A 22,884-nucleotide genomic window follows, 5' to 3' on the forward strand; every position below is an offset into this window, starting at 1 on the left:
TAGCTGTGCACTCCCAGGTGGGGGTGGGGGACACTACCTCAGAACTGGCCAGGACCCAGAGGGTCCCACCCCAACAAAGGTGGGCACCCACAAGAGGCAGCAGCTCCTCTGGCCTTGTTTGGTCCTCCCCTCCTTGGGCTGCCCTGAGCTCAGAGATGGTAACAGTTCACCTACTCATGTCCATTCCAGGATGTCTAATGGGGCTGGAGTACAGGAGCAGGCCCAGTGGGGCCCCTGCTGCTTCCTGAGTGTTGGAGTCAGGCATTAGCTCTGGGCGGGACCCTATGGGCCCTCCTCAGGGATATGCACAACTGCCCTGAGCCCTGGCTAAGAGGGGCTGGTAGTCAGGGTTAAGGGCCCCTATTCCCCTTTGTGGATTTGCCACCTCCTAGAGATCCTGCCCAGGACCCTGGTGGGTAAAGCCAGACTGTAGACACTCAGGCTTCAGGCTGACCACTGGCCTCCAGCAGCCTGGGCAGGAAGGCCATTCTCAAGCCTTCCCCTCAAGCAGGCCCCTCCAGGTAGCTGCCCAGTCCCCTCCTCACAGAGCACACACACACACACACCCCACCACACCTGTCTGAGAGCCCGCCCCTGGTCCCGCCTGGGGCCTGCTTCTAGGTCAGGCTTGGGCACAACTTCCCAGGAGGAACAGGACAGGTACTACAGGCTGGGGCAGCCATGGCTGGGGGTATGTGGGACCGCACCCAGCGGGCCCCAGTGGGGGCTCTAACCCTGACAGCTCTGGCTGAAGGGATCAGGGCCAGCCAGAGGCAGCCCCAGGGACCCCCTTTCACGGGCCCTCCACCTGAGCCCTGGGAGCTTCAACATGAGGCTGAGCCTAGAAGTGGGGCCACTGCCCCCACAGTTGGCAGTGTGCCATGCTCTCCAAACAGTGCGCCGGAGCAGGGATCCCACCAGGTGAGAGGCAAGGGAAGGGATGCTGTAGGGGTGGGCCTGGGGGCTCCTGGCTCCTCTCTTGAGTTCAGGAGGATGCCAGATGGACAGAGGGGTGTCAGATGTGGGGGAAGGTCAGGGTAAGTGGGCTAGGGAGGAAGGAAGGGCACAGGCCTTTGTAGGAAGCTGGGAGGGGTGGGGAGGCTGGGGAAGGCTCTGGGACTTCAAACATCCCACCCTCTGCCCTAGGCCTCCCAGACTTCCTGGGAGGAGGGGGCTCTCGCAGACCTTGCGTTGTACACAGCTGCCTGCCTGGAGGAGGCTGGCTTTGCAGGGACCCAGGTAACAGTGCTCACCTTGTCCTCAGCCCTGGAGGTCCATGGGGCACGGCTGGAGGACCAGGTCAGCCCCTACCCCTTCCTACCTGAGAGACCCCCTGCGGGGGCCCCTCTAGGCTACTCCTGACTGGTGGGAGCGGGGCGCTGGTCAGGTGGCCTCGGGCCTAACATGGGTCCCTACACACCAGGTGCATTCTCTGGTGTCTGGGCTGTTGGCACAAGTGCCCAGCCTGGCTGAGGGGAGGCCCCGGCGGGTAGCCCTGCGGGTGCTGACTGCACTGGCCCTGGAGCACTCAAGGGACGTGGTGTGTGCGCTGCTACCTCGTTCGCTGCCCCTTGACTGGTAACCCAGCTGCCCTGCCCTGTGGCAGCCCATGTGGCTTCTTTCTCGCTTGGGCATAGAGTCTGCCCCCAAGCTGTTAAAGGAGCAGAAACTTTATTCTATCCTTCACCCTCCACCTTTAGTTCTACAGTCTCCCCCTAGGGCTCCCACCTAGAGGTCTCAGGCGTTGGGTTCCTGTCTTGGGGCTGGCCTTCCATCTCCAGTGGACCCTGGAGACCACCTGGGGTTGTATTTCAGAGTGGGTAAGGGAGCTGGGTGGCTGCTGGCCCTGCTGCCCCTGGCCTTGGTCCTATTCTCTGAGGTGATTTTTAATGCCAAGTTTGCTTCACTGTCACTGACCTGTGAGAACTCTGAGAGGTCCCCACACAACAGGTGATGTCATCAGTGGCAGCGTTGTGGTCTGTGCAGCCACCTATTTTGTGGGATTTGGGGGGTGAGGGGAGGGGGCTGGTTCACCTGCCTCTCCCTTGATAGAGTCCCAGTGGCTGCCTCCACTACAGCCCAGAGACTCCCTGCATCCTATTACTATCCAGTGCTGCACCCAATCCTTGTCTCATGCCAGCCTCCAAACCATAGGCCAGCAGCTGAGCTCTGGCGCAGCCTAAGCCGTAACCAACGCGTAAATGGGCAGGTGCTGGTGCAACTACTGTGGGTGCTGAGGGCTACAGCGGGGCCCAAGCTGGAGGCACTGGCGGTAGGTGGCTCCAGCCAGCACTGCCAGGGGGCACTGCTAGGCCAAAGTGAATGAGAGAGTCAGAACCTGGGGGTAGGGGTGTGGTGGGCAGCAGGCTCCCCCCACACACACCAAGCCATGCATGTCCAGAATGCCCCATGTGTGTCTGGGGCTCTGTCCTGTCCTGGGTGAGGCATGCCTACCCCTCAAGGTGCACAAGTGGCTCAGGGCATGCCTAGGCCTGAATGGGCCCTTGCCCTGCAGGCCACACGTGCTCTTGGGGAGATGTTGGCCATTTCAGGATGTGTGGGAGCCACACGGGGCTTCTACCCGCACTTGCTGCTGGCACTGGTCACACAGCTGCATGAGCTGGCTCACAGCCACGCACATGCCCCTGATACTCCCAAGATTTGGGTCCTGTCCCACGGAGGGCCACCACACAGCCATGCCAGGTGCGAGGCAACACTGGGGTAAGTGGGGACGGACAGTGCCCTGTTCGCCCCCACTGCCTGCTCACCTGCTGCTCCCACCTACAGCTGTGCATTGGAGGCCTTGAAGGCCCTGCTCACTGGAGATGGGGGCCGCATGGTGGTCACATGCATGGAGCAGACAGGAGGCTGGAGGAGGTTGCTGGGAGCTCACACCCACCTGGAGGGTGTCCTGCTGCTAGCCAGGTGCTGGGCAGGGGTCAAGGGCATGAGGGTGGTGGTCGTATGGGGAATTCCTTGGGGATGAGTCCTCAAGTGGAGGTGGAGCTCCCATTTCCACCCTCCCCAGTGCCATGGTGGCGCATGCGGACCACCACCTGCGAGGTCTCTTCGCAGACTTGCTTCCCCGGCTGCGCAGCGCCAATGACCTGCAGCGCCTCACAGCTATGGCCTTCTTCACCGGAGTGAGTCTGCTCCCCAGATGAGCGGTGAGGGGTGGACTTGGGCCCCATGCGGCGCGGGCCTGCACAGGGACCCAGAGGGCTGACCGGGTGTTCCTCGCCTAGCTGTTGCAGAGCCCGCCCACCGCACGGCTCCTGCGGGAGGAGGTCATCCTGGAGCGGCTCCTCACCTGGCAGAGCGACCCCAAGCCCACCGTGCGCTGGCTGGGCCTGCTTGGCCTAGGCCATCTCGCACTAAGTCGCGGGAAGGTGAGAAGCTGGACTGGGAGGGGCCCCGGAAACGTTTGCTAGGGGGTGACTACGACTCCCTGCCCCAGCAGGTGCGGCACATAAGTACGCTGCTGCCAGCGCTCATGGGGGCGCTGGGCGAGGGCGACGCAAGGCTCGTGGGAGCAGCGCTGGGCGCGTTGCGGAGGCTCCTCCTGCGGCCACGGGCTCCAGTGCGGCTCCTGAGCACAGAGCTGGGCCCATACCTTCCCCGGCTGCTGGACGACGTGAGCCGAGGCCTTGGGCCTGCTAGCCCCCGCCCCGCCCCCGCCCACATGCTGTCCCCCAGGCCCCTCCGGTCCAGGGGCTCCTCAACCAGGCACCGCTCCAGGCTCCGCCTCAAGTCTCAGCCTTCCTGGGCTTTCTTCTTCCTCGCTCACACTGGCCACCTCTCCCAACTTCTCAGTCTTCTCCCTCCCGCCCGCCCTGATCGCGCCTTCTCCCGCAGGCCCGAGACTCAGTCCGCGCCTCAGCTGTGGGGCTCCTGGGGACGCTGGTGCGCCGGGGCCGGGGCGGGCTGCGGCTAGGGCTCCGTGGTCCCCTAAGGAAGCTGGTGCTACAGTGTCTCATGCCGCTGCTGTTGCGCCTGCACGACCCAAGCCAGGACACTGCTGAGGTCAGCCGCCTCCCATCTCTGTCCCCTCCCCACTCCCACCTCACCTTCCCAAGGAAGATTATGAGTCAAGACCTCTGTCTGGGTTAGGCTTGGAGCCTGTAGCTCAGTGATTAGGGCGCAGCCACATACACCGAGGCAGCAGAGTTCAAACCTGGCCACGGTCTGCTAAACGACAAAGACAATGGTAACAAAAAATAGCCAGGCGTTGTGGGGGGAGCCTGTAGTGCCAGCTACTAGGGAGGCTGAGGCAAGACAATCGCTAAGCCCAAGAGTTTGAAGTTGCTATGAGTTGTGGGGCCACAGCACTCTACCAGCGGTGAAGTAGTGAGACTCTGTCTCAAAAAAAAAACCCACCTCTGGGTCCCCCAGGACCTCAGGTGTAGGGGTCATAGGCTGTCAGTTTCCTGGTCTGCCCTGGACTCTCTCATCCCTCATTCTGACCACTCCCGCCACCCCCTACCTCTTACCACTTCCTGGACCCCCAATCCTGTTCCCTTTCCCTATCCCAGAGCTCAGAGTGGACCCTGGCCCGCTGTGACCAGGCCCTTTGCTGGGGCCTGCTAGAGGATATGGTCACTGTGGCCCACTACGACAGCCCTGAGGCCCTGAGCCACATCTGCCACCGCCTGGTCAGTGGGAAAGCATGGTGAGGGTGAGGGGTGTGCAGCTGCAGCTTGTTCCTGTATTCACCAGGGCACCCCAATTGAGTCTCCACTGCAGTTAGACCTGGTCACCAGGCTCCCAGCCATACTGCCCTGCCTCGGGCATTCCCTGTGGTACCGCAGGCCCTAGGTTCACTTCTGCAACCTCCTGTCCTGCCATGAGCCCCTGTGTCCCTAGATTAGGCAATACCCCAGCCATGTGCCCAACTTCCTGAGCCAGACCCAGGGATACCTGCGGAGCCCAGAGGACCCCTTGCGCCATGCAGCCACCGTGCTTATAGGTGAGATAGTCCTGTGGTCATACTGTCCCTTGCACCAGGGCTCAGGGAGTTGGGCCAGCCCCTCCCTGCTGGGGTGTGGGACAGCACTCACAGGTTCACTGTGGTCCAGGCCTCCTTGTTCATCATGCAAGCCCTGACTGCATCTGCCAGAACCTGCTGGACTCCCTATTTCAGGGTGAGGACTCAACTTCAGGGTGGGGTGGGGGGAGCCTGGAGGTGGCAGGTGCCCCTCCCATGCCTGAGCCTCCTTCTCTTCGCAGACCTGGGGCAGCTGCAGAGCGACCCCCAGCCGGCAGTGGTTGCAGCAGCACAAGTGTCTGCTCAGCAGGTGGCACTGCTGACCCATGCCCAGAGCCAGCCCCGTGGCCCCCTCCTCCTCCGCCTGGCCCCAATCCGCAACCTGCCCACCCGTCCCCCTCCAGTCTACGCTGACAGCCCCTTCCGGCGCCGTAGCCTTGCTGGCCGCTGGGGCTGCTCCGGACTGCGCCCAGCCTGAGGATCAGGGGTCTGACTAGGACACTCCGCCCACACTGGGTTCAGTCCCTGCCCTGCTTGAGGGGCACCCTGGGCCTGGCGCTGGACTCTGGTGCCTAACCTTCAGGACTCCTCTCCAGGCACCCACCACCTTGACAGCCATGTGCCAGAGAAAAACAGCTAGCACCTTCTGTCTCACCCCTCCCCCTGCACGCATGGGTGCATCTGCCCCCACCTGGCTTCTTGTTCTAACAGTCCTCTGGAGTGTGCCCTGCACCCCAACCTTGGGCCTAGTGGGGGCATTGAAACTGGTGCCCCCACAGGCCTCCTGCCCCTTCCCAGGCTTCCACTTGGTGCCTTCCCAGTCATCCCTGTAACCATCACCCTTACTTCTTGCCCCGTGCCCATTCTTGCTGGCATCTGGAAGTCCCTGGCCTATGTTCTCTCTGCTCAAGAAGTGTAGACCTAGGCTGGGTGTGGTGGCTCACACCTGTAATCCCAGCACTCTAGGAGGCCGAGTTAGGGGATCAGGGGTCTGACTCAGACCCTGCAAGGATCCCTTGAGCTCAGGAGTTCAAGACCAGCCTACACAAGAGTGAGACCTCATCTCTACCAAAAGAGATTAGATTAGAGAAATTAGCCAGGCATGGTAGCTGGCTCCGGTAGGCCCAGTTACTTAGGAGACTGAGGCAGGAGAATCACTTCAGCTCAGGGGTTTGAGGTTGCTGTGAGCTAGATTGACACCACTGCATTCTAGCCTGGGTGACAGAGTGAGATTCTGTGTCAAAAAAAAAAAAAAAAGTAGATCTGTACTGTCAACACCTGCTGTCACCTCTCAGCCTGGCCAACATCCCCCCAAACCCTGCTTCATCATGTCAAGCCCAACCAGAACATGGCCTTCTCCAGAAGATACCCCTGACTTCCCCCTGCCTCAACTGGACCTGTGGGCCTGGGTATGGGTGCTGCATGCCTTTCCCTACCAGACTGTGCACCTGCGGCAGCACCTGGCACCCTGCACAGAGTTGAATGAGGAATGTGTACCTGGATACATAAGGGAAAGGCCTTTCCAGGCCTGACTTGGTGGACTCTCCCACCCTCAATGCCTGCCTGGAAATGTTATTGCTCTGCAAGGCCTCTTTCCCAGTCTCCTTAGAGAAGCCACCTCACACACACACCAGAGTGTGCACAGCCTCATAAAAGCTTGGGGCCTTCCTAAGACTAGGCCTAGCAGGGGCAGGAATGGGGTCTTTCCCTCACTGTCTCCCTAGCTCCCATATGAAGGCCAGCCACGGTGGCTCACATTGGCAGTTCCAGTGCTTTAGGAGGCCAAGGCGGGAGAATCACTTGAGGGTAGGAGTTTGAGGCCAGCCTGGGCAACATAGTAAGACCCCATCTCTACAAAAAATTAAAAAATTACCCAGTGTGGTGGTCAGTGCCTATAGTCCCAGCTACTTGGGAGACTGAGGCAGGAAGATTGCTAGAACCCTGGAGTTCAAGTCTGCAGTGAGCTATGATACCACTACACTCCAGCCTGGAGACAGAGTGACACTCTGTTTCAAAAAAATAAAAACAAACACATATGGATGCAAGAGGTTGATATCTGTCTGAGAATGTGGTTAGAATGAGCTGACTGGCTCAAGATCTGGCCTGGGCTGGGGTAACAGGTAGTTAAAGACTGGTGTGGCCTGAGATGAGGGTTAGTCTGGCAGCAGGGTTTTTAAGGTCAGGCAGGTTTAGGGTGGAGGTTGTGCCTGGGTTCAGGCTGGGTTTGCCCTAAGACAAAGAGAAGCTTTCCTCAGCTCCAACACTGCTGGATAGATAGGGTTGGAGTTCAGGACTGGAGTTGGGTTTCTTTGTAGATCATCCTCAGGGCAGGCTAGGACCAGGCTCTTTGTGGAGCCAGGGGCAAAGTTAGGTAGATTTGCTCAGGTCCTTCAAAGCAGATGCCAAAACAGAATTAAACGTACAAGAAATGTGCAGTCCCAAGTTACAAACATCAAGTGATGTATGACTCACGCTTATGAACAGGGGCTACTACAGATAATAGGTAAATGTACCTGTTTCAACTTACATATAAATTCAACTTAAGAACAAACCTGTAGAACCTATCTTATTCCTAACCTGCAGATTGCCTGTATGAGGAAATCCTGTAGAGGCCAGGAGGCTGCCAAATACCCAGTAAAGGAAAGAGGGAGGGAGCAAAGGAGATTGTGGGCATCCCCGCCAGGGTACCCATAGAAAGTGTGGCCTCGCACAAGCCTGGGGATGGCTTTTGGGATGCAGCCAGCATGGATCCCCTCACTGGCAGCCCAGCCTCCCGCTCACCTGGCTTCCTCACCTGAGAGCCAGACCCTGGAACAAGCCTGTGAGACCCACCATGTCCACAAGGTGCAGGTGCTCTGCATCCCACAGGATGGTGGACTAACTCAGACACCAAGAAGGTAACACCCCATAGCCATGCACCTGTGCCCCATCCTACAGCAGGCATTGGGAGCACAGGCTTTGTACGATGCATCTGCCTATTTTAAGAATGTGTCTACCCACCCAACTGCTGGCAGCCACACTGGACTCCCCGCCAGGGTGTGTGAAGTTTATGCCCAGTCCATGCAGCCTCTGGGAGTGGGACCCTCCACAGGGATGCCACAGCTGCAGCCCCCAGGTCCACCAGATCCACCACAGAAGGTGGGCCCAGAAGGAAGTCTTCTGACTGGGGGCTGGGATCCGAGGGTGAGTGAGTGGCTGTACCCTGACACATGCACTCCCCTCTCACAGGCAGCCTCTGGCCACATAGCCAGGTCAGTCTCACTTTTGACACCCAAATGCTGTGATGGGCTGTGTCATCAGAGAGCTCAGAAAGCACTGGACTGTCCAAATGGGGCTTGGATGTGGCTGGCCAAAACCTGTATTACGGCTTGGCCTTGAAGGTCTCAGGGCCCCAAGGGCACTCCCTCATGTGCCCATTTTAGTGCCTTCCAGGACCTGGCATGCCCATCCCATGTGTCCTTGGTTTTCTTTTTTTTTTTTTTTTTGAGACAGAGCCTCAAGCTGTCACCCTGGGTTGAGTGCCATGGCATCACAGCTCACAGCAACCTCCAACTCCTGGGTTTAGCGAGTCTCTTGCCTCCACCTCCCAAGTAGCTGGGATTACAGGCATCCACCACAACACCTAGCTATTTTTGGGTGGCAGCCGTCATTGTTGTTTGGCGGGCCTGGGCTGGATTCAAACCTGCCAGCTCAGGTGTACGTGGCTGGCTTGAGCCACAGGCACCAAGCCTTGTCCTTGGTTTTCAAAGGAGGACCATGAGACTGAAAGGCATTGAGCTGTTCATTCCACTGCGTATGGGTGGCCAGATTCAAGGTATCTGTAACTTGGATCTGAGATATTCTGGGTTCGCTGTCTTCTGTTTCAATACTGATTTCATTATTGGACCTGAATCTCAAGTATTCCTGGAGGCTTAATGTCACAGCCATAGCCAAAGCCACTGTCCCTTCTCTTTAGCAAGTCCTGCAAGGTATGGGTTGATGGTGTACCCTGGTGGGGTGGAGGCTGGGCGATGCCAGTGGGTAGACTGCAGTCCCCGCCAATGCGGGTTATCCAAGCTCTCTGGCTCTGTCAGCTGCTGCATGTTTCTCCTGGGTCCCTGCAAGCTGTGAAGTCGATGGCTCTGAAAGTGCTGGACTCCCAGGGGCATAGCATGGGCCAGCAGGCTTCTTGTACCAGTTACACTCTTACCTCTGAACAAAGGCTGGTGTCTTTAGTCCAGGTCACCAATTCTCCAAGACCCTGCCCTGTGGACTTTTAGTGGTATGTCCTGTGTCCTCTCAGTGCCTCATATCCAGACCTATCCTGATGGATTCTGCCTTGCCTCATTCACTCTACCCATCACTGGGGGCCGGGGGGGGGGGTTGGGCTGTGGGCAGGGCCATGTGCTGGTCACTCCAAGCAGACAAGTACAGGCACTGGTCAGGTTTCCCTGAGCCCCACAGCACAGGAGCTAGACTACAGGGATACTCCTACCTTGGGCCTCAGACCCCTCCAGAGGCTGCACAGGTGTGGTCCCCACCCCACCCCCACCACCCAGATCCAGGACCCTGAGAGACCCAGCACCTCGTCTTTCCTCCACATGTCACATTTATTGAGTTTCCCCAACTCCCAGTGCCATGGTCAGCAAGCCACATGGTTGAGCAGGGATCCTGGGTTTTTGGCTGGGTGGGCCCAGACTGCCTGGACAGCTGCTTTGGCATGCAGGGTACACTCTAGCAGGACTCCTGGCTCAACCTTGATAGCAGCACAAGGGAAGCGTAAAGTGCACAGGTGGGGCCCTGGGCCTGCGGCTCCCAGCACACATGGGGGCCATCTACCTGCAGCACCAGGCCACATTCCTCCAGTAGGACCCAGGCAGGTGCCCCCTTGTGCCAGTTGCTCCCCAGTAGTCTTGGTGGCAGGGACATAGTGCTGTACTCATGCCACAGGGCCCGCTCCAAGAGGCTGCCCACCTGCCAAGCCAGGGTGCGGCTGGTCAGGTGGGGTCCCAGTCATCCTACACAGGCCCGACCACCCCCTCCCCAGGCCCAGCCTGGCCCCTAGCCCCACATCTTCTCACCAGCTCACAATGCCTGGGCAGGGCCTCTGTATCCAGCGCCTTGGCCAGCAGCATGCACTGGGTTTCACTCAGCACTGAGGAGAGACCTTGGGTGAGAGGGGCTCCAGAAAGCACAGCTAGGGACACCTGTCCCCCTTCCTCCTACCCCAGCACAGGGGCTGCTCACCAGATAGGGCCCCCAGCAGATAGAAGATGGGGATGGCAAGCTCCTCCACCAACGCCCCAGAAGGGAACACCAAGCACTCGAGGACAGCACTCTCTGGGCCAGCCAGGGGCTTTGGCTGCCCACAGCACAAGCCCTGCTCCAGCTGTGGATATAGGAGGGGCAGATGAACCTGAGCTGGCCGGGCAGGCCCTGTCCACCCCCAGATCTCCCCCACTTACTGACTCCTCTAATGCTTGCAGGGCTGGCTTGTTCTGCAGCACCCCTGCCAGGCCCCCCAATAGCTGACGACTCAGTTCCCTCTCCATGTGCTCCAGCTCCACGGACCTGGCTGCCACCTCGGCCTTTAGGCCCTGAAAGTTGTCAGTGACCTCCCACTCCTCAGAGGGTCCATCTGCTGGGACAGAGGGCTGGTGTTACCTGGGTCCCACAGGGCCCTGGACAGCCTTGGGCAGCATGGGCAGACCCCAGGGGGCAGAAGGAGAGCCTCCCTAGGGTCCCAGAGGTGGTCAAAAGGGCACTGACCTGTCAGGAACTTTCGGTGGCCACAGATGGACCCTTTCAAGAGGAGGCCAAAGATGTCCTGCCCCCCGCTGTCTGCACTCCCAGAAGGCTTTGGGCCTGAGGGAGCAGGTGGATGGGGGAGGGAAGGCAAGGCTGATCAATGCAGGATGGATACAGAGCAGAAAGGGCTGAAGCCTTCCCTAGGCCCTCCTAGCCTTGGTCCCCATCCCTAGCACTGGCTGTCCAAGGAAGGGAGGGAGCCCAGGGAGCCCAGGGTCAGCCCGTCCCTGTGCCACCCCTGGTGGGTACGTGGAAGTGTCCCTGCCTCAGGAGGCTGCCTGGCCACCTGTGCCCAGAGCACAGAGGGAGGAGGTCTTCCCTGCCTCACCTGTAGTGGGGGGCTGGAAGGTCCTCCGCTTCTTATCTGGGAAGAGGTGGATGTCTGGGAGGCAGGTGGGAATGGACAGGGAGAGGCCAGTCCCCTGGGGTCTTGGCCTATTCCTCACCACTGGGAATACCCCTGCCCAGTCCAGGCCCTGCCCATTCACCCCCATGCCAGAGCACAGGATCCTCAGCCACCCTGAGTGACCCAGGAAGTGTAGCCAGCTGCTGGCCCTCCCCAGGCCTCCCTGCCACAGAGCTGCACCCAAGAGGCACCCGGCCCCAGCTCACCCCAGTCGGAGCCAATAACCAACTGGGCCACTCGGAAGGCAAGGATGGTGCCTGAAGGAATGGTGACTGTCTTCTTACGGCTCAGGTGGCCTTGACCCTCACCCTGAGGGATGGAGATGGGCTCAGGGATGTGCACTGGGCACGCACTTATGGATGCAGGCTGGGTGCTGGTGGTAGGCCCTCCCTCAGTGGTGGGCTGCACAGGGTGGGCAACCACATCTCAGCCAAGGCCAAGGCCAAGAGCTGTGCCAAGGGGACCTGGCAGAGCCCAGCCCTGCTGCTGGGAAGCTGGTCTCATGTGCCCCAAGCCCTGGCCACAGACCTGCACGCACATGGCCATGGGTAGCGCAAACTGTCCTGAGCCCTCTTGCTTGTGGGTCCGTGTGACTTCCACCTCCTTTTGTGTCTGCAGCACCTCTGTCACCACATATACATCGTCCCCTCGACTCCGCAGCTGCTGTAGGATTTTGTGTTCTGGCTGCCGCAGGCGCCTGTGGCCCGAGGGGCAGGAAGATCATTGGGGTACATGTCTTAGAAGGACAAGGAAGATGTCCCTTCCCTGATGGCTACTCTGCCCTTGGGTGGGCTGAGGCAGAGGGGCCCCCAGAAGTCTGTGGATGCCCAGGCATGGGCACCTCCTCTCCCAACAGTGTGGGGGAAGGGAGTGCAGGGGGAAGGCCCAGTGGGGAAAAATGGACTCATGTGAACCCCTGGAAGCACCCTCCACTGTGAGCTAGTAGTCCCCTTCCCTATGTCTAGTCCACTCTCTCTCCACAGAGCCAACTGAGGCCCCAAATGGCTTTTCTAGCATCTTTCCCCAATAGCACACTACCAGCTATATCACTCCTCTGTCTTTGGGCCTGCTCTTGGTGCCAGCACAGACATTGCCTTAAGGTTATTATTATTTTTTTTTTTTGAGACAGTCTCTCACTGTGTCGCCCTCAATAGAGTGTCGTAGTGTCACAGCTCACAGCAACCTCCAATTCCTGGGCTCAAGCGAGTCTCCTGCCTCAGCTTCCCAAGTAGCTGGGACCACAGGCGCCCTCCATGATGCCTGGCTATTTTTTGGTTGCAGCCATCATTGTTGTTTGGCGGGCCCGGGCTGGATTCGAACCCACCACCTTGGGTGTACATGGCTGGTGCCTTAGCTACTTGAGCTACAGGCGCAGAGCCATGCCTGGCTATTTTTTTTGTTGTTGTTGTCATTGTTGTTTAGCAGGCTAGGCCCAGTTGAACCCAATGGCCCCAGTATTTGTGGCCAGCACTCTAACCACTGAGCTATGGACGCCAAGCTGCCTTGAGGGCTGTCCTGGTGCCCCAAGGTCATGATCTGGCCCTCCTCAAGAGCAAGGCTGCCTGAGGTCAGCAGGAATCCTATGCCTCTGGGGCCCACCTTTCTTGGTGCATGGTCTCCCAGGTGTTGGGGTCCACACGCAGGGTGCACACGTCCATCGAGGCGCTGGAGCTGCCAGATACTGCTGCCCCCCCTGAGATCTTCCCCTGTCCTGGGGTTGCCAGTTCCACCTTGCCCTGCAGCTTCCCATCCATGGCATCGTAGAAGAGGAAGGGGCCGCTGCACTCTAAACCTGGGGCAAGACCAGACCTGAGGTGCTGTCCCACCAGGCACTGCCCTATCCCTCCCCTAGGGGAGTGGGACCTTTGAAAAGGCCCTGTCTCTCGAAGCAGAGGCCCAGAGGCCCAGAGATGAGAGCAGGCCGGGCAGTGACAACCGATTCCTCCCCCAGTCCCTGCCAGGCTCAGTCTCAGCATCAGGTTGGGTACCTGGTTCTGGGGCATCAGGCTCTAGGATGTTCTTGATTGACAGGTTGACACACTTGTAACGGGGTCTCCAGAACCAGGAGCTTGAGGGCTTCCTGCTCACCAGGCCATAGGGCCGGAAGCCAGTAGAGCTCTGAAGGCTGTCCACAGGGATGAGCTCCCCGCTGCGGTCTAGCTCCCGGACCACGCTCCGGACCATCCCCTCAAAGGCTGATACCATGCTCCTGAGGAGGGCAGCCAGGTCAGCCTTTGTTCTTTCAGGGTTGGACAAGCCAGAGCTCTCTCCAGAGTAGCTCTGCCCAGCCAGTTCCAGGACTCTGGTGAACAGAGAGCTCCTGCCTCCACACTCCTCAGCAGAAAAAAATCAATGTGTCCATCTCTCCAAGGGCCCTGAGCACCTTTAGACTGGGACATCACTCACCACCCTCAGCAGGACACAGGCCACTCCATCTGTGTTGTGGCCACTGGGAACAGGTCCTGGAACAGTCAGAGCTGGGACTTGGGGATGCCATACTTTGGCCACCCCTTGAGACTTTGTCAGCCCGAAGAGGCTTAGGGCCACCCACCCATCAAGGAAATGTGGGCAAGGCCTGTGCGCTGGGGCTTCCTGGATCCATGTGCCAGCCACAGGAGTTCAGAGGGCTGGGGGGTGGTGTGGTAACAGAAGTCCCCACTTTCCGGGTATAGTACAGGAACCCCCAGCAAGACCCAGCCCGAGCGTCCCCAGATCCCAGATCCCAGCCTTGTCCTCTAAGGCCTTCTCTGAGGAACTCCATGGGCTATCTGTCTAAGGCTGAGGCTTCAGAGTTCAGAGGTCAAAGCAGGCCTAGGCAGCTATGGGGAGCCAGCCACTCCCAGAGGAAGCCCGGAAGCCCTTGAGCCTCTGAGCCTTGAGAAATACCGGGGTAGGCCCAGGCACCTGGGGGCCCACCTTGGAGTTAAGCCCAAACCCACCACCAGGCCCCTGGGCGGGTCAAGGGCAACCCTCCCAGAGGCCTGAAGCTTCCCCACACCAGTCTGGGAGTGTGAGCCTTCCTGGGAGAGTGCTGGGGCCAATCGGTGGCCCCAGAGGTCCAGCATCCCCTCCCAGTACTCAGCTGCCCTACCCCAGGCACTGGGGCTCCACAACTCACTGTGACTCTTCCGACGAGGAGTCCGGGCCCACAAAACAAAGTGAGGACGCCTGGAGAACTGGGGTCGCCCGACTGCACTTCCTGGGATCCGCCTAGCCAGTGAGCGGCCCAAAAGTGAAACTGACTATAGAGGCGGAGCCCCCGCACCGCCCCCACGGCAGCACGGGCCCCCCCACTTCCTGGCTCTTTCCTAAACATCTGGAGCTGATCCCAGGGAGCCTAGTAGAGGATTCTCCAAAGATTGCCAACAAGCATATGAAAAAATGTTCATGTCATTAGTCATGGGGAAATGCAAATCAGAACCACAGGAGCTGCTTCACACAAGAAGTGGTGGGGAGGACACCAGGACTGGAACCCTCCTGTGCTGTTGGCAAAAATGTAACATGGTGTGGATACCTAAGTCATTATATCTAAAGGCAAAAAATTAAAACAAAAAGTTAAAAAGAAATAAAATGCTGCAGCCCCTGTGGAATAAGTCTAGCATGTGCTCAAACAGTAAAATGTAAAGATTATCTGTAATCCAGCAAGTGCACTCCCAAATGTATATCTGAAAGGAGTGAAAGCAGGGGCTCTAACAGACACTTGTGCACCAGTGTGCACTATAGCATTAGTCATAGTAGCCACGAAGTGCAAATGACCCAAAGATTCACTGAACAATGCATGGATAAACAAAATGTGCATTCATGAGATGGAATGGACGTTGTGGGTTTTTTGTTTGTTTTTGTTTTAAGACAGAGTCTTATTCTGTCCCCAGCTAGAGTGCAGTGGCACCATCATAGCTCACTGCAGCCTCAAACTCCTGAGCTCAAGTGATCTTTCTGCCTCAGTCTCCTGAGTAGCTGGGGCTACAATTGCACACCAAAATGCCTGCATAACTTTTGATTTTGTAGAGAAGAGGTCTCACTCTTCCTCAGGCTGGTCTTGAACTCCTGAGCTCAAGCGATCTTCCCACCTTGGCCTCCCCAAGTGCTGCGATTATAAGCATGAGCCAAAGCATCCAGCCTATATATACATATTAAAGAGAGGCAGTCTAACTCTGTCCCTAGGCTGGAGTACAATGGTACAATCATAGCTCACTGCAGCCTTGACCTCTGGGGCTCAAGTGATCCTCCTGCTTCAGCCTCCTTAGTATCTAAGACCATAGGCACATACAACCACACCCAGATAATTTTTAAATTTATTTTTGAGACAGAGTCTCACTTTGTCACCCTCAGTAGAGTACTATGATTGTCAAAGCTCACAGCAATCTCAAACTCTTGGGCTTAAGCGATTCTCTTGCCTCAGCCTCCCAAGTGGCTGGGACTACAGGTGCCCACCACAATGCCTGGCTACTTTTGTTGTTGTTGTCATTGTTGTTTAGCAGGCCCAGGCTGGGTTTGAACCCACCAGCCCTGGTGCATGTGGTTGGCGTCCTAACAACTAAGCTACAGGCACTGAGCCTAATTTTTAATTTTTAAATTATTTTTCAAACACAAAGGGTCTTGCTATGTTGCCCAGGCTGGCCTCAAGCCATCCTCCCATCTCTAGCCTCCAGAGCAGTTGGGACAGCAAGCTTGAGCCATCATACCTAGTGTGAATTATATCTCAATAAAGCTGTACTTAAAAAAATTCTTGAGCCTGGCACCAACACCATAGGCCCTACAGTGCCCTACTGTCCTGGGTCACAATGGGCTTGTGTCAGAGGCCTCGGGCCTGCTCCTATAGGCAGTCCCCGTGCCCAGAGGATGGGTCCGGTCCTAGCAGAGATGGGGTGCATTCAGGACCCCCTGGTGCTGTCTCCTGGCTCTTCCAGGTAGTTTTGCAGACCAGGTGAGTCTAAGGTTTCACCTCAGGAATGCTGCTGGGCAGAGCTGGCTTCTCTCCCCGGCCCCAGCAGACAGGGAACTCACTCACGCTGCCCCTAGGACCTGGGGTCCTGGGGTGTTGCAGCCTCCTGCTGCTGGGTGTTGGGGTAGCACCTGGAGAGGCTCTCTTGGCATAGTCTCCATGGTGAGGACTGGATAAGCTAAGCATATGGTGCTCCTGAGAGGCCTGCCATGTCCTAGCAGCCCCTTCCAAGGGTCAATATCCCAGCTGGAAGGGGCCACTAGGACATGGAACCCAACACTGAGCCAGGCTGGAGGAGCCTAGGCCAGGAGTGCAACGGCAGCCCAGGGCTCCGGCAGTCTCCCCATTCACCACCATATCATGTCCCAGGGCCTTTACTTCAAAGATATTCTGGGGCCCACACTAGCACTCCCACACTTGGCTGTTCTGACCTGAGACTCACCTTGGAGGTTCTGGCACACTCATTGGTTCATTCTGCGAATGTGTGTTAGCACCTGGTGTTAGGTGATCTCCAAGATATGGTTCCCTCAGTGAACATGACCAAATCTCCGCCCTGATAGCTTTGAGATTAGAAAATGCTGGAATTCAGATCACCACAGAGAGGAAATGGTAATCTTGTGAAGCAGAAACCCAGAAATGCTGTGTGCACCAGCCTGGCCTGGTCAGCCAGAGAGCTCTACAGGCAGAGGGCCTCTGGGCAGTGGGCACCAACTTAGCCCAGTGGGTTCCTAGTGCCAGTCTAACCCTATAACTCCTCTCTGGGTGTGAGCCAGGTGTACTTGCTTGTAGTAGCAGGAGGCTCCAGCAGCCTGAGTGGGGCTGAGCGAATGTCTGTGCATGCTGTGTGTGAAGTGTGCTTGTGTCAATGTGGATATTGCATTCAACCATGTGTGTGCACCTGTGTTCCTTGGTGCTTGTACATGTAGGTGGAAGTATATTTGTGTTTGCATTGTCTGAACTTGTACACATGTAGGTAGTGTTCATTTGTGCACACGTATTGGTATGTGTGTTCATGTGCACATGTTGGGGGAGGTGCCAGGCCAGCGGCTGCCTACTATAGGATGTGGACCCTGTCTGGGCATCCTCCCTGCCTCCGGCTCAGCCTGCTCCTCCTTTCCTCTGCAGCAGAATCCTCCAGAGCCCTGCCCCACCTGCAGTGGCTCATCACCCTCTCTTGTCAGGCCAGCTCCAGATCCTGGGCAGGAGGGGCAGCACGGTGACTGTGGCAGCTGAAAAGGGTGTGGCATATTATGTCACCTAACATGACCACAGCTTCCGGCTGGGTGCTGATGAGGCTGGGGTACTGCTGGAGCAATTTCTTGCTCAAATTTTCAGTTCTTTAGTAAATCTCTAAACAGGAAGCACTGAGTTTGGTGGGCTCCTGGCTCCAGAGGGAAAACAGAAGTCAGCTGAGCAGGCAGGAGGAAGCAGCTGGGGAGGAAAGGTGGGCAGAGGGAGGGGTCTTCCTGCATCCCAGCTCCTCTCTGGCCCTAGTCGCACCTGGGGGGCTGGGAAGTCTTGAGGACCAGAACTCTGGGGCTATGGGATGGACATTCATACAACCCATGGCTTTCTTGTTTTTTCTTTTTTGTTGAGACGGAGTCTCAAGCTGTTGCCCTGGGTAGAGTGCTGTGACTCATAGCTCACAGCAACCTCTAACTCTTGGGCTCAAGTGATCCTCTTGCCTCAGTTTTTCTATTTTTAGTAGAGACCGGGGGGGGGGGAGTCTTACTTTTGCTCAGGCTGGTCTCGAACTTGTGAGCTCAAGCAATCCACCTGCCTTGGCCTCCCAAAGTGCTAGGATTACAGGTGTGAGCCACCGCACCCAGCCAGCCTTCTGCCTTGTTTACAGAGGTGGGGGAGGCTGCCCTGGCAGGTCCAGGGGCAGCCTGGGACACCATGTCCCTTTCTACCATGCTAAAGAAGGATCAGTAAAGCTAGTGGGTGAGCGGGCACTGGGCTCCAAGGAAGAGGAACCTCACTATGAAGCTCTGGCAGGGCAAGCACAAGGCAGTGACTGGTGGCTTCTGTTTGAGGGTTGCCCACTGTGGGGAGCAACAGAAGAGGTTGTTAGGACCCATAGATGAGTGCTGGGATAGAGGCACTGGGAAGAGCCAGGTAGACCAGGAAGGGCCCTGTGGGAGAGGACAGCAGAGAGCTGGGTTGGGTGGGAGCAGGAAGGGGTGGCATAGGAAGCCCTCGCCAGAGCTAATGGAGAATCCTTTGGGCAGGTGCTGCTCTGGGAGTCTTAGGCCAGGCTGGGTGGGACTGTGGAGCAGGGAACAGGGCTGAACTGCCCCCAAATCCTGTCCTGGCCTGCTAGTGACTCCAGAGGATGGCCCTGAGCTCCACTGTCCTCTTCCCTCCCTTCCTGAGCCATTTGTTTGCTCCTTGGGTACAGCCAGGGTGGGGACTTGGGTGTCCTTGGGGCCCTGCCTGGGAGTGGGGTGTCACAGTGAGAGGCACTCCAGGAATCAGAAGAAGGGGGTGGGCCCAGCTGCACTGAGCGGGGCTGCAAGGAAATTCCCCCAGTGGCTCCCAGTCACCTGAAGGCTCACAGTCCCCTCTGGGGTAGGTGTAGGTGGTTAGGGCTCTGTATTACCCAGGCCTCATCTCTAGGCACACCTTCTCAGCATACCCCTCCAGTCCTGTCTCCTTTTGGGGTCCTTGCCCTGAGACCTGCTACTTCCTGCCCTTGGTCAGCTGGGGAGATTGAGGGAAGGGGACATGGACTTTGGGCAGCCTGAGTGGATGGTCATCTGGGTCTCTTTTCACTTTGCTGGAAGAAGCTGTTACTGCCAGAATCCAGGCACTGCTTTGAGGTATGCTTTCCATGTAGGTGGGGACCCCTGAGGTTTGCCTACTACACAGGTGGAAGACTGGCACCCCGAGTCACACCATTCTCCTCTGTGATCCCTGAGAGCTTGGTGAAAATGTCTGACTTAGGGAAGAGGAGAATAACACAAGGACCTGGCCCAGTAGATCTGAGGGGCTCTGCAGTGGGGGTCAAGTGGGGTGGCATGCTGGAGTAGAGGGGATCCTCTTAGCCCTCTGGGGCAGTTTTCTCCCATAGTCATTTTCTGCTGCCTGCTTCCTGCTGGAGGTCAGAGGGGCACCCGTGGTGTCCTGGACTTGGCCTGCCAACTACCTATCCTCACCAGAGGGCTGCTCCCTGCATGCAGACCTCCCACCTGGCAAACAAGGTGGTTGGAGGGGTCAAGACAGAAGTACATTCAGTGTGGTTATCCCCTTTAGTTACACCCCACCTGCTTTGCAAAGGCTGTGTCTAGGGTGGTCTTCTGAGGTCAGCCTGGAGAGAAGTAGGTTGCTTTGAGGCCCAGGGACCGCCTGGGATGTGGCTGGAGGGACAGCTTGTAGCTCAGCAAGAGGGCAGGCTGTTTGGGTTACAGGGCAGAGAAGGTCCCTACAAAAAAAGACCTGGAAGCTGGATGTGGAGGTAGGTGGGGGACAGCAGGAGTGTTTAGGCAAGGGGTCAGAGAAAACTCCCATGGGAAGGGAGGGAACTGTCTACCTCAAGAGACAGCAGGGATGGCTGGCCTTCAGGGTTCGTTGTTTTGTTCTATTTTTTGAGACAGAGTCTCATTCTGTCACCCTAGGTAAGAGTGCAGTGGTGTCATAGCGCACAACAGCCTCAAACTCTTGGACTCAAGCAATTCTCTTGCCTTAGCCTTGGGAGAAACTGGGACAGGCGCCCACCACAAGGTCCGGCTACTTTTTCTATTTTTAGTGGAGACGGGATCTCCCTCTTGTTCAGGCTGATCTGAACTCCTGAGCTCAGGCAATCCTCAGCCTGAGCCTCCCAGAGTGCTAGGATTACTGGAGTGAGCTACCATGGCCAGCCCTCAAGGTTCATTGTTTGCTGAAAGCCTATGACAGAAATCCTTCCTGCCTTAGACCTGTATGTAGACAGCACTGTGTGAAGACGAACCAAGGGAAGACAGAACAACCAGAGGGAGACTGGGCAGCCAGCAAGCCCAGACCACTGGGGGGGAGATAGCCATGACATAGTTGGCCCATGGCCCGGGATATGCAGCAAACTGCCCTGTAGAAAGGCTACACCAGCATCCAAGGCAAGTAAGATTCTGCTCCCCTTTGCTAACTCTGAAGGCAGATTTCATCTTTGCCTATTTGATAGGCATCAGTTTTGCTTTTTTTTGAGACAGAGTCTCACTTTGCCACCCTGGGCAGAGTGCCATGGCACCATGGCTCACAGCAACCTCAAACTCCTGGGCTCAAGTGATCCTCTTGCCTCAGCCTCCCACGTAACTAGGACTAGAGTAGCTCGCCACAACATGTTGCTATTTTTTTTTTTTTTAGAGACAGAGTCTCACTTTATTGCCCTTGGTAGAGTGCTGTGGTGTCACAGCTCACAGCAACCTCCAACTCCTGGGCCTAGGTGATTTTCCTGCCTCAGCCTCCCGAGTAGCTGGGATTACAGGCGCCCACCACAATGCCCAGCTATCTTTTTGTTGCAGTTTGGCTGAGGCCAGGTTTGAACCTGCCATCCTTGGCATATGGGGCCGGCGTCCTACTCATTGAGCCACAGGCGCCGCCCAGCATCTGGCTATTTTTAGAGACTGGGTCTCACTCTTGCTCAGGTTGGTTTTGAACTCCTGAGCTCAAGTGATCCACCCACCTTGGTCTTCCAGAGTGCTCAGATTAGAAGTGTGAGCCACTGTTACCTGGCCTAGGTATCAGTATTAAGTGCAACACCAACATCAGTTTTAGCAAGTTAATGCTGAGTGTTCACATCGCATTTACGGTTTCATAACTGTGGAGACAAACCCACAAACCCTGCCCCCACTCAGCAAGTGGTCAGGCCTCTCCCACTACCCCAGTACTGGAGTTCAGGGATAGAGAATTCATCAGGCACAAAAGAGAATAGGATTTACTGCTAAACCTATGAATCCAGCACTTTTTGCTGTATAACAAATGACTCCAGAAAGTAGTGGCTTAAAGCAACATTCACTGATTTGTCCACAATTATGGGAGTGGATAATTAGGCTGGGATCAGCTAGGTATCCTCTGGGTTCACTGTCAGCTGGCAAGCAATGGTCTTACCTGTTTGGCAGATGACTGCTTGTCAGGAAGGTTAGTGGTATTAAACAGGTGTCTTAGTCAGCCTGGGTTGCTATAATTGCATAGAATGACTAGCTTAGACAACAAATATTTCTCAGTTTGGGGGTTGAAAGCCCCAGATCAAAGTGCCAGGCTGGTTGGTTTTTTGGTGAGGGTCCACTTCCTGGTTTACAGCCATTTTCTTGCTGTGCCTTCACAAGGTGGAGACAAAGTTCACTCATCCTCTTCTTATAGGGCACCGATCCCATTCACAAGGGCTCCACCTTCATGACCTAACAGCTTCTCGAAGATCCCATCTCCTCCTACTATCACTTTGGAGGTCAGGATCTCAACATATGCATTTAAAACGGAATAATTCATTTAGTCTGCAGTGCTGGGAATGTGCCATTTGTCCTCCAGCAAGCCAGCCCTGGCTTGTACACAAGGTGTAATCTGGCTGCAAGAGTCTCAAGGGAAGCAAGGCAGGGCTAGTCCAGTGTTTTAAGTACTTTTCAAGGTGGGTTAGGAAATATCATCCCATTTATTTTTGGTGATGTCCCCTCCCCTCCTCTCTCAGTTGGGCCAAGACCCAAGGATCTTACAGTGTTCAGAGATGGGACAGGGCCTATGGTCACCCCCAAGCCACCAGTAGTCCTGTCCCCTACCACTTCCTGGGGTACTCCTGGCTGCCTTGTGGAGAATTCCTGAAGGGAGAGAGGGAGAAACTCCAGCTAAATGTTCAGCTGGGATTGGGTGGGTATAGATAGGATGTGGTGGAATTTGGAATGGGGTCAGTTCAGGAGCAGGAGCTCTGGATAGAGCTCCCCTCTCCCCAAAGCCTTCTGGGCTGGGAGGAACTCCAACTGGAGCTCTGCCCTGTGACTTCCAGCCTCAGTCAGCTTGCTGCCTGGTCTTCCCAGCCTCCACTTGTCCTTCTCTTCTGGGAGCCAGCTCTCTCCACCTTAGAATGCTGCCTTCACTATCACCATCCAAGGAGAAACCCTCACAGTGCCTGTCGTTTATGTGAGGTGGAATAACACTAGCCCCCTAGTGTAGGGTTCATGTGTTGACCTCAGAGGCAGGCTGGGAAGCAAGGTGAGACGTGTCCTCTCCTGCATTAGCTTGTTTGGAACATGCACAGTGCATGTTAATCCTTTGCACCATTGCTGTCATACATTTTACTTCTACATATTATAAACCCTAACACTTTTTCTTTCCTAAGACAGGATCTTGCTCCGTTGCCTGGGGTAGGGTGCAGTGATGTTACTATAGCTCACTACAACCTCAAACTCCTGGGCCCAAGTGAACTTTCTGCCTCAGCCTCCCAAGCAGCTGTCACTACAGAAGCAAGCCACCATGCCTGACTAATTTTTCCAATTTTTTTGTAGAGACAGCATCTTGCTCTTGCTAAGGCTGGCCTTGAACTCCTGACCTCAAGTAATCCTCACACTTTGGCCTCCCAGAATGCTAGGATTGCAGGCATGAGCTACCAGTGCCTGGCCCCCAATACCTTTTTATTATTTTTGTTGCAGCTATTTTCACTGTGTTTTAAAGAAAATCAGAATAAAAAAAATTTATACTTACTAATATATTTTCCATTTCCTCTGGTTTTTTTCCCCTGTAGATCTGAGTTTTCATATTGTATCATCTTTAGCCTTTAGAATTTCCTTTAACATTCCTTAT

General features: G+C 56.4%; 2 protein-coding genes across 3 annotated transcripts; one reads left to right on the forward strand and one right to left on the reverse strand.

Annotated features, from left to right (window-relative positions):
- Positions 1 to 681: 681 nt before the first annotated feature.
- On the forward strand, positions 682 to 5,691 carry MROH6 (maestro heat like repeat family member 6). Its single transcript, XM_003802371.2, has 14 exons — positions 682 to 921; positions 1,147 to 1,299; positions 1,424 to 1,578; positions 2,155 to 2,272; positions 2,516 to 2,703; positions 2,788 to 2,925; positions 3,029 to 3,143; positions 3,246 to 3,389; positions 3,461 to 3,634; positions 3,856 to 4,023; positions 4,533 to 4,652; positions 4,864 to 4,966; positions 5,076 to 5,141; positions 5,227 to 5,691. The coding sequence occupies exons 1-14, from the start codon at positions 682 to 684 to the stop codon at positions 5,460 to 5,462; spliced, it is 2,118 nt and encodes a 705-aa protein (XP_003802419.1). The 3' UTR covers positions 5,463 to 5,691.
- A 3,858-nt stretch (positions 5,692 to 9,549) lies between these two features.
- Positions 9,550 to 14,395, reverse strand: GSDMD (gasdermin D). 2 transcript variants are annotated; one of them, XM_023508408.1, is made up of 11 exons: positions 14,296 to 14,395; positions 13,166 to 13,386; positions 12,777 to 12,969; positions 11,706 to 11,874; positions 11,384 to 11,486; positions 11,100 to 11,135; positions 10,733 to 10,828; positions 10,429 to 10,601; positions 10,211 to 10,352; positions 10,045 to 10,118; positions 9,550 to 9,937 (listed from the first exon to the last, which is right to left on the reverse strand). In XM_023508408.1, the coding sequence occupies exons 2-11, from the start codon at positions 13,380 to 13,382 to the stop codon at positions 9,698 to 9,700; spliced, it is 1,443 nt and encodes a 480-aa protein (XP_023364176.1). In that variant the 5' UTR covers positions 13,383 to 13,386; positions 14,296 to 14,395; the 3' UTR covers positions 9,550 to 9,697. The 2 variants fall into 2 exon arrangements, with proteins under 2 accessions (XP_023364176.1, XP_003802420.1); XM_003802372.3 differs by having other exon boundaries at positions 11,100 to 11,153.
- Between the last annotated feature and the right edge of the window lie 8,489 nt (positions 14,396 to 22,884).

This window comes from Otolemur garnettii, unplaced genomic scaffold (assembly GCF_000181295.1).
Source record: "Otolemur garnettii isolate 467f Iridium unplaced genomic scaffold, OtoGar3 scaffold00245, whole genome shotgun sequence".
In the NCBI taxonomy this organism is placed as follows: Eukaryota; Metazoa; Chordata; class Mammalia; order Primates; family Galagidae; genus Otolemur; species Otolemur garnettii.

Excerpts from the sequence above, each read along its gene's own strand:
- GSDMD (XM_003802372.3), bottom strand. The coding sequence starts at position 13,382 with ATGGTATCAGCCTTTGAGGGGATGGTCCGGAGCGTGGTCCGGGAGCTA. Across the intron at positions 10,829-11,099 it reads CTTCCAGCCCCCCACTACAG|GCCCAAAGCCTTCTGGGAGT; the intron begins GTGAGGCAGGGA and ends CTGCTCCCTCAG. Across the intron at positions 10,602-10,732 it reads CCACCGAAAGTTCCTGACAG|ATGGACCCTCTGAGGAGTGG; the intron begins GTCAGTGCCCTT and ends CTGTCCCAGCAG.
- MROH6 (XM_003802371.2), top strand. The coding sequence starts at position 682 with ATGGCTGGGGGTATGTGGGACCGCACCCAGCGGGCCCCAGTGGGGGCT. Across the intron at positions 3,390-3,460 it reads TCGCACTAAGTCGCGGGAAG|GTGCGGCACATAAGTACGCT; the intron begins GTGAGAAGCTGG and ends CTGCCCCAGCAG. Across the intron at positions 5,142-5,226 it reads GCTGGACTCCCTATTTCAGG|ACCTGGGGCAGCTGCAGAGC; the intron begins GTGAGGACTCAA and ends TTCTCTTCGCAG.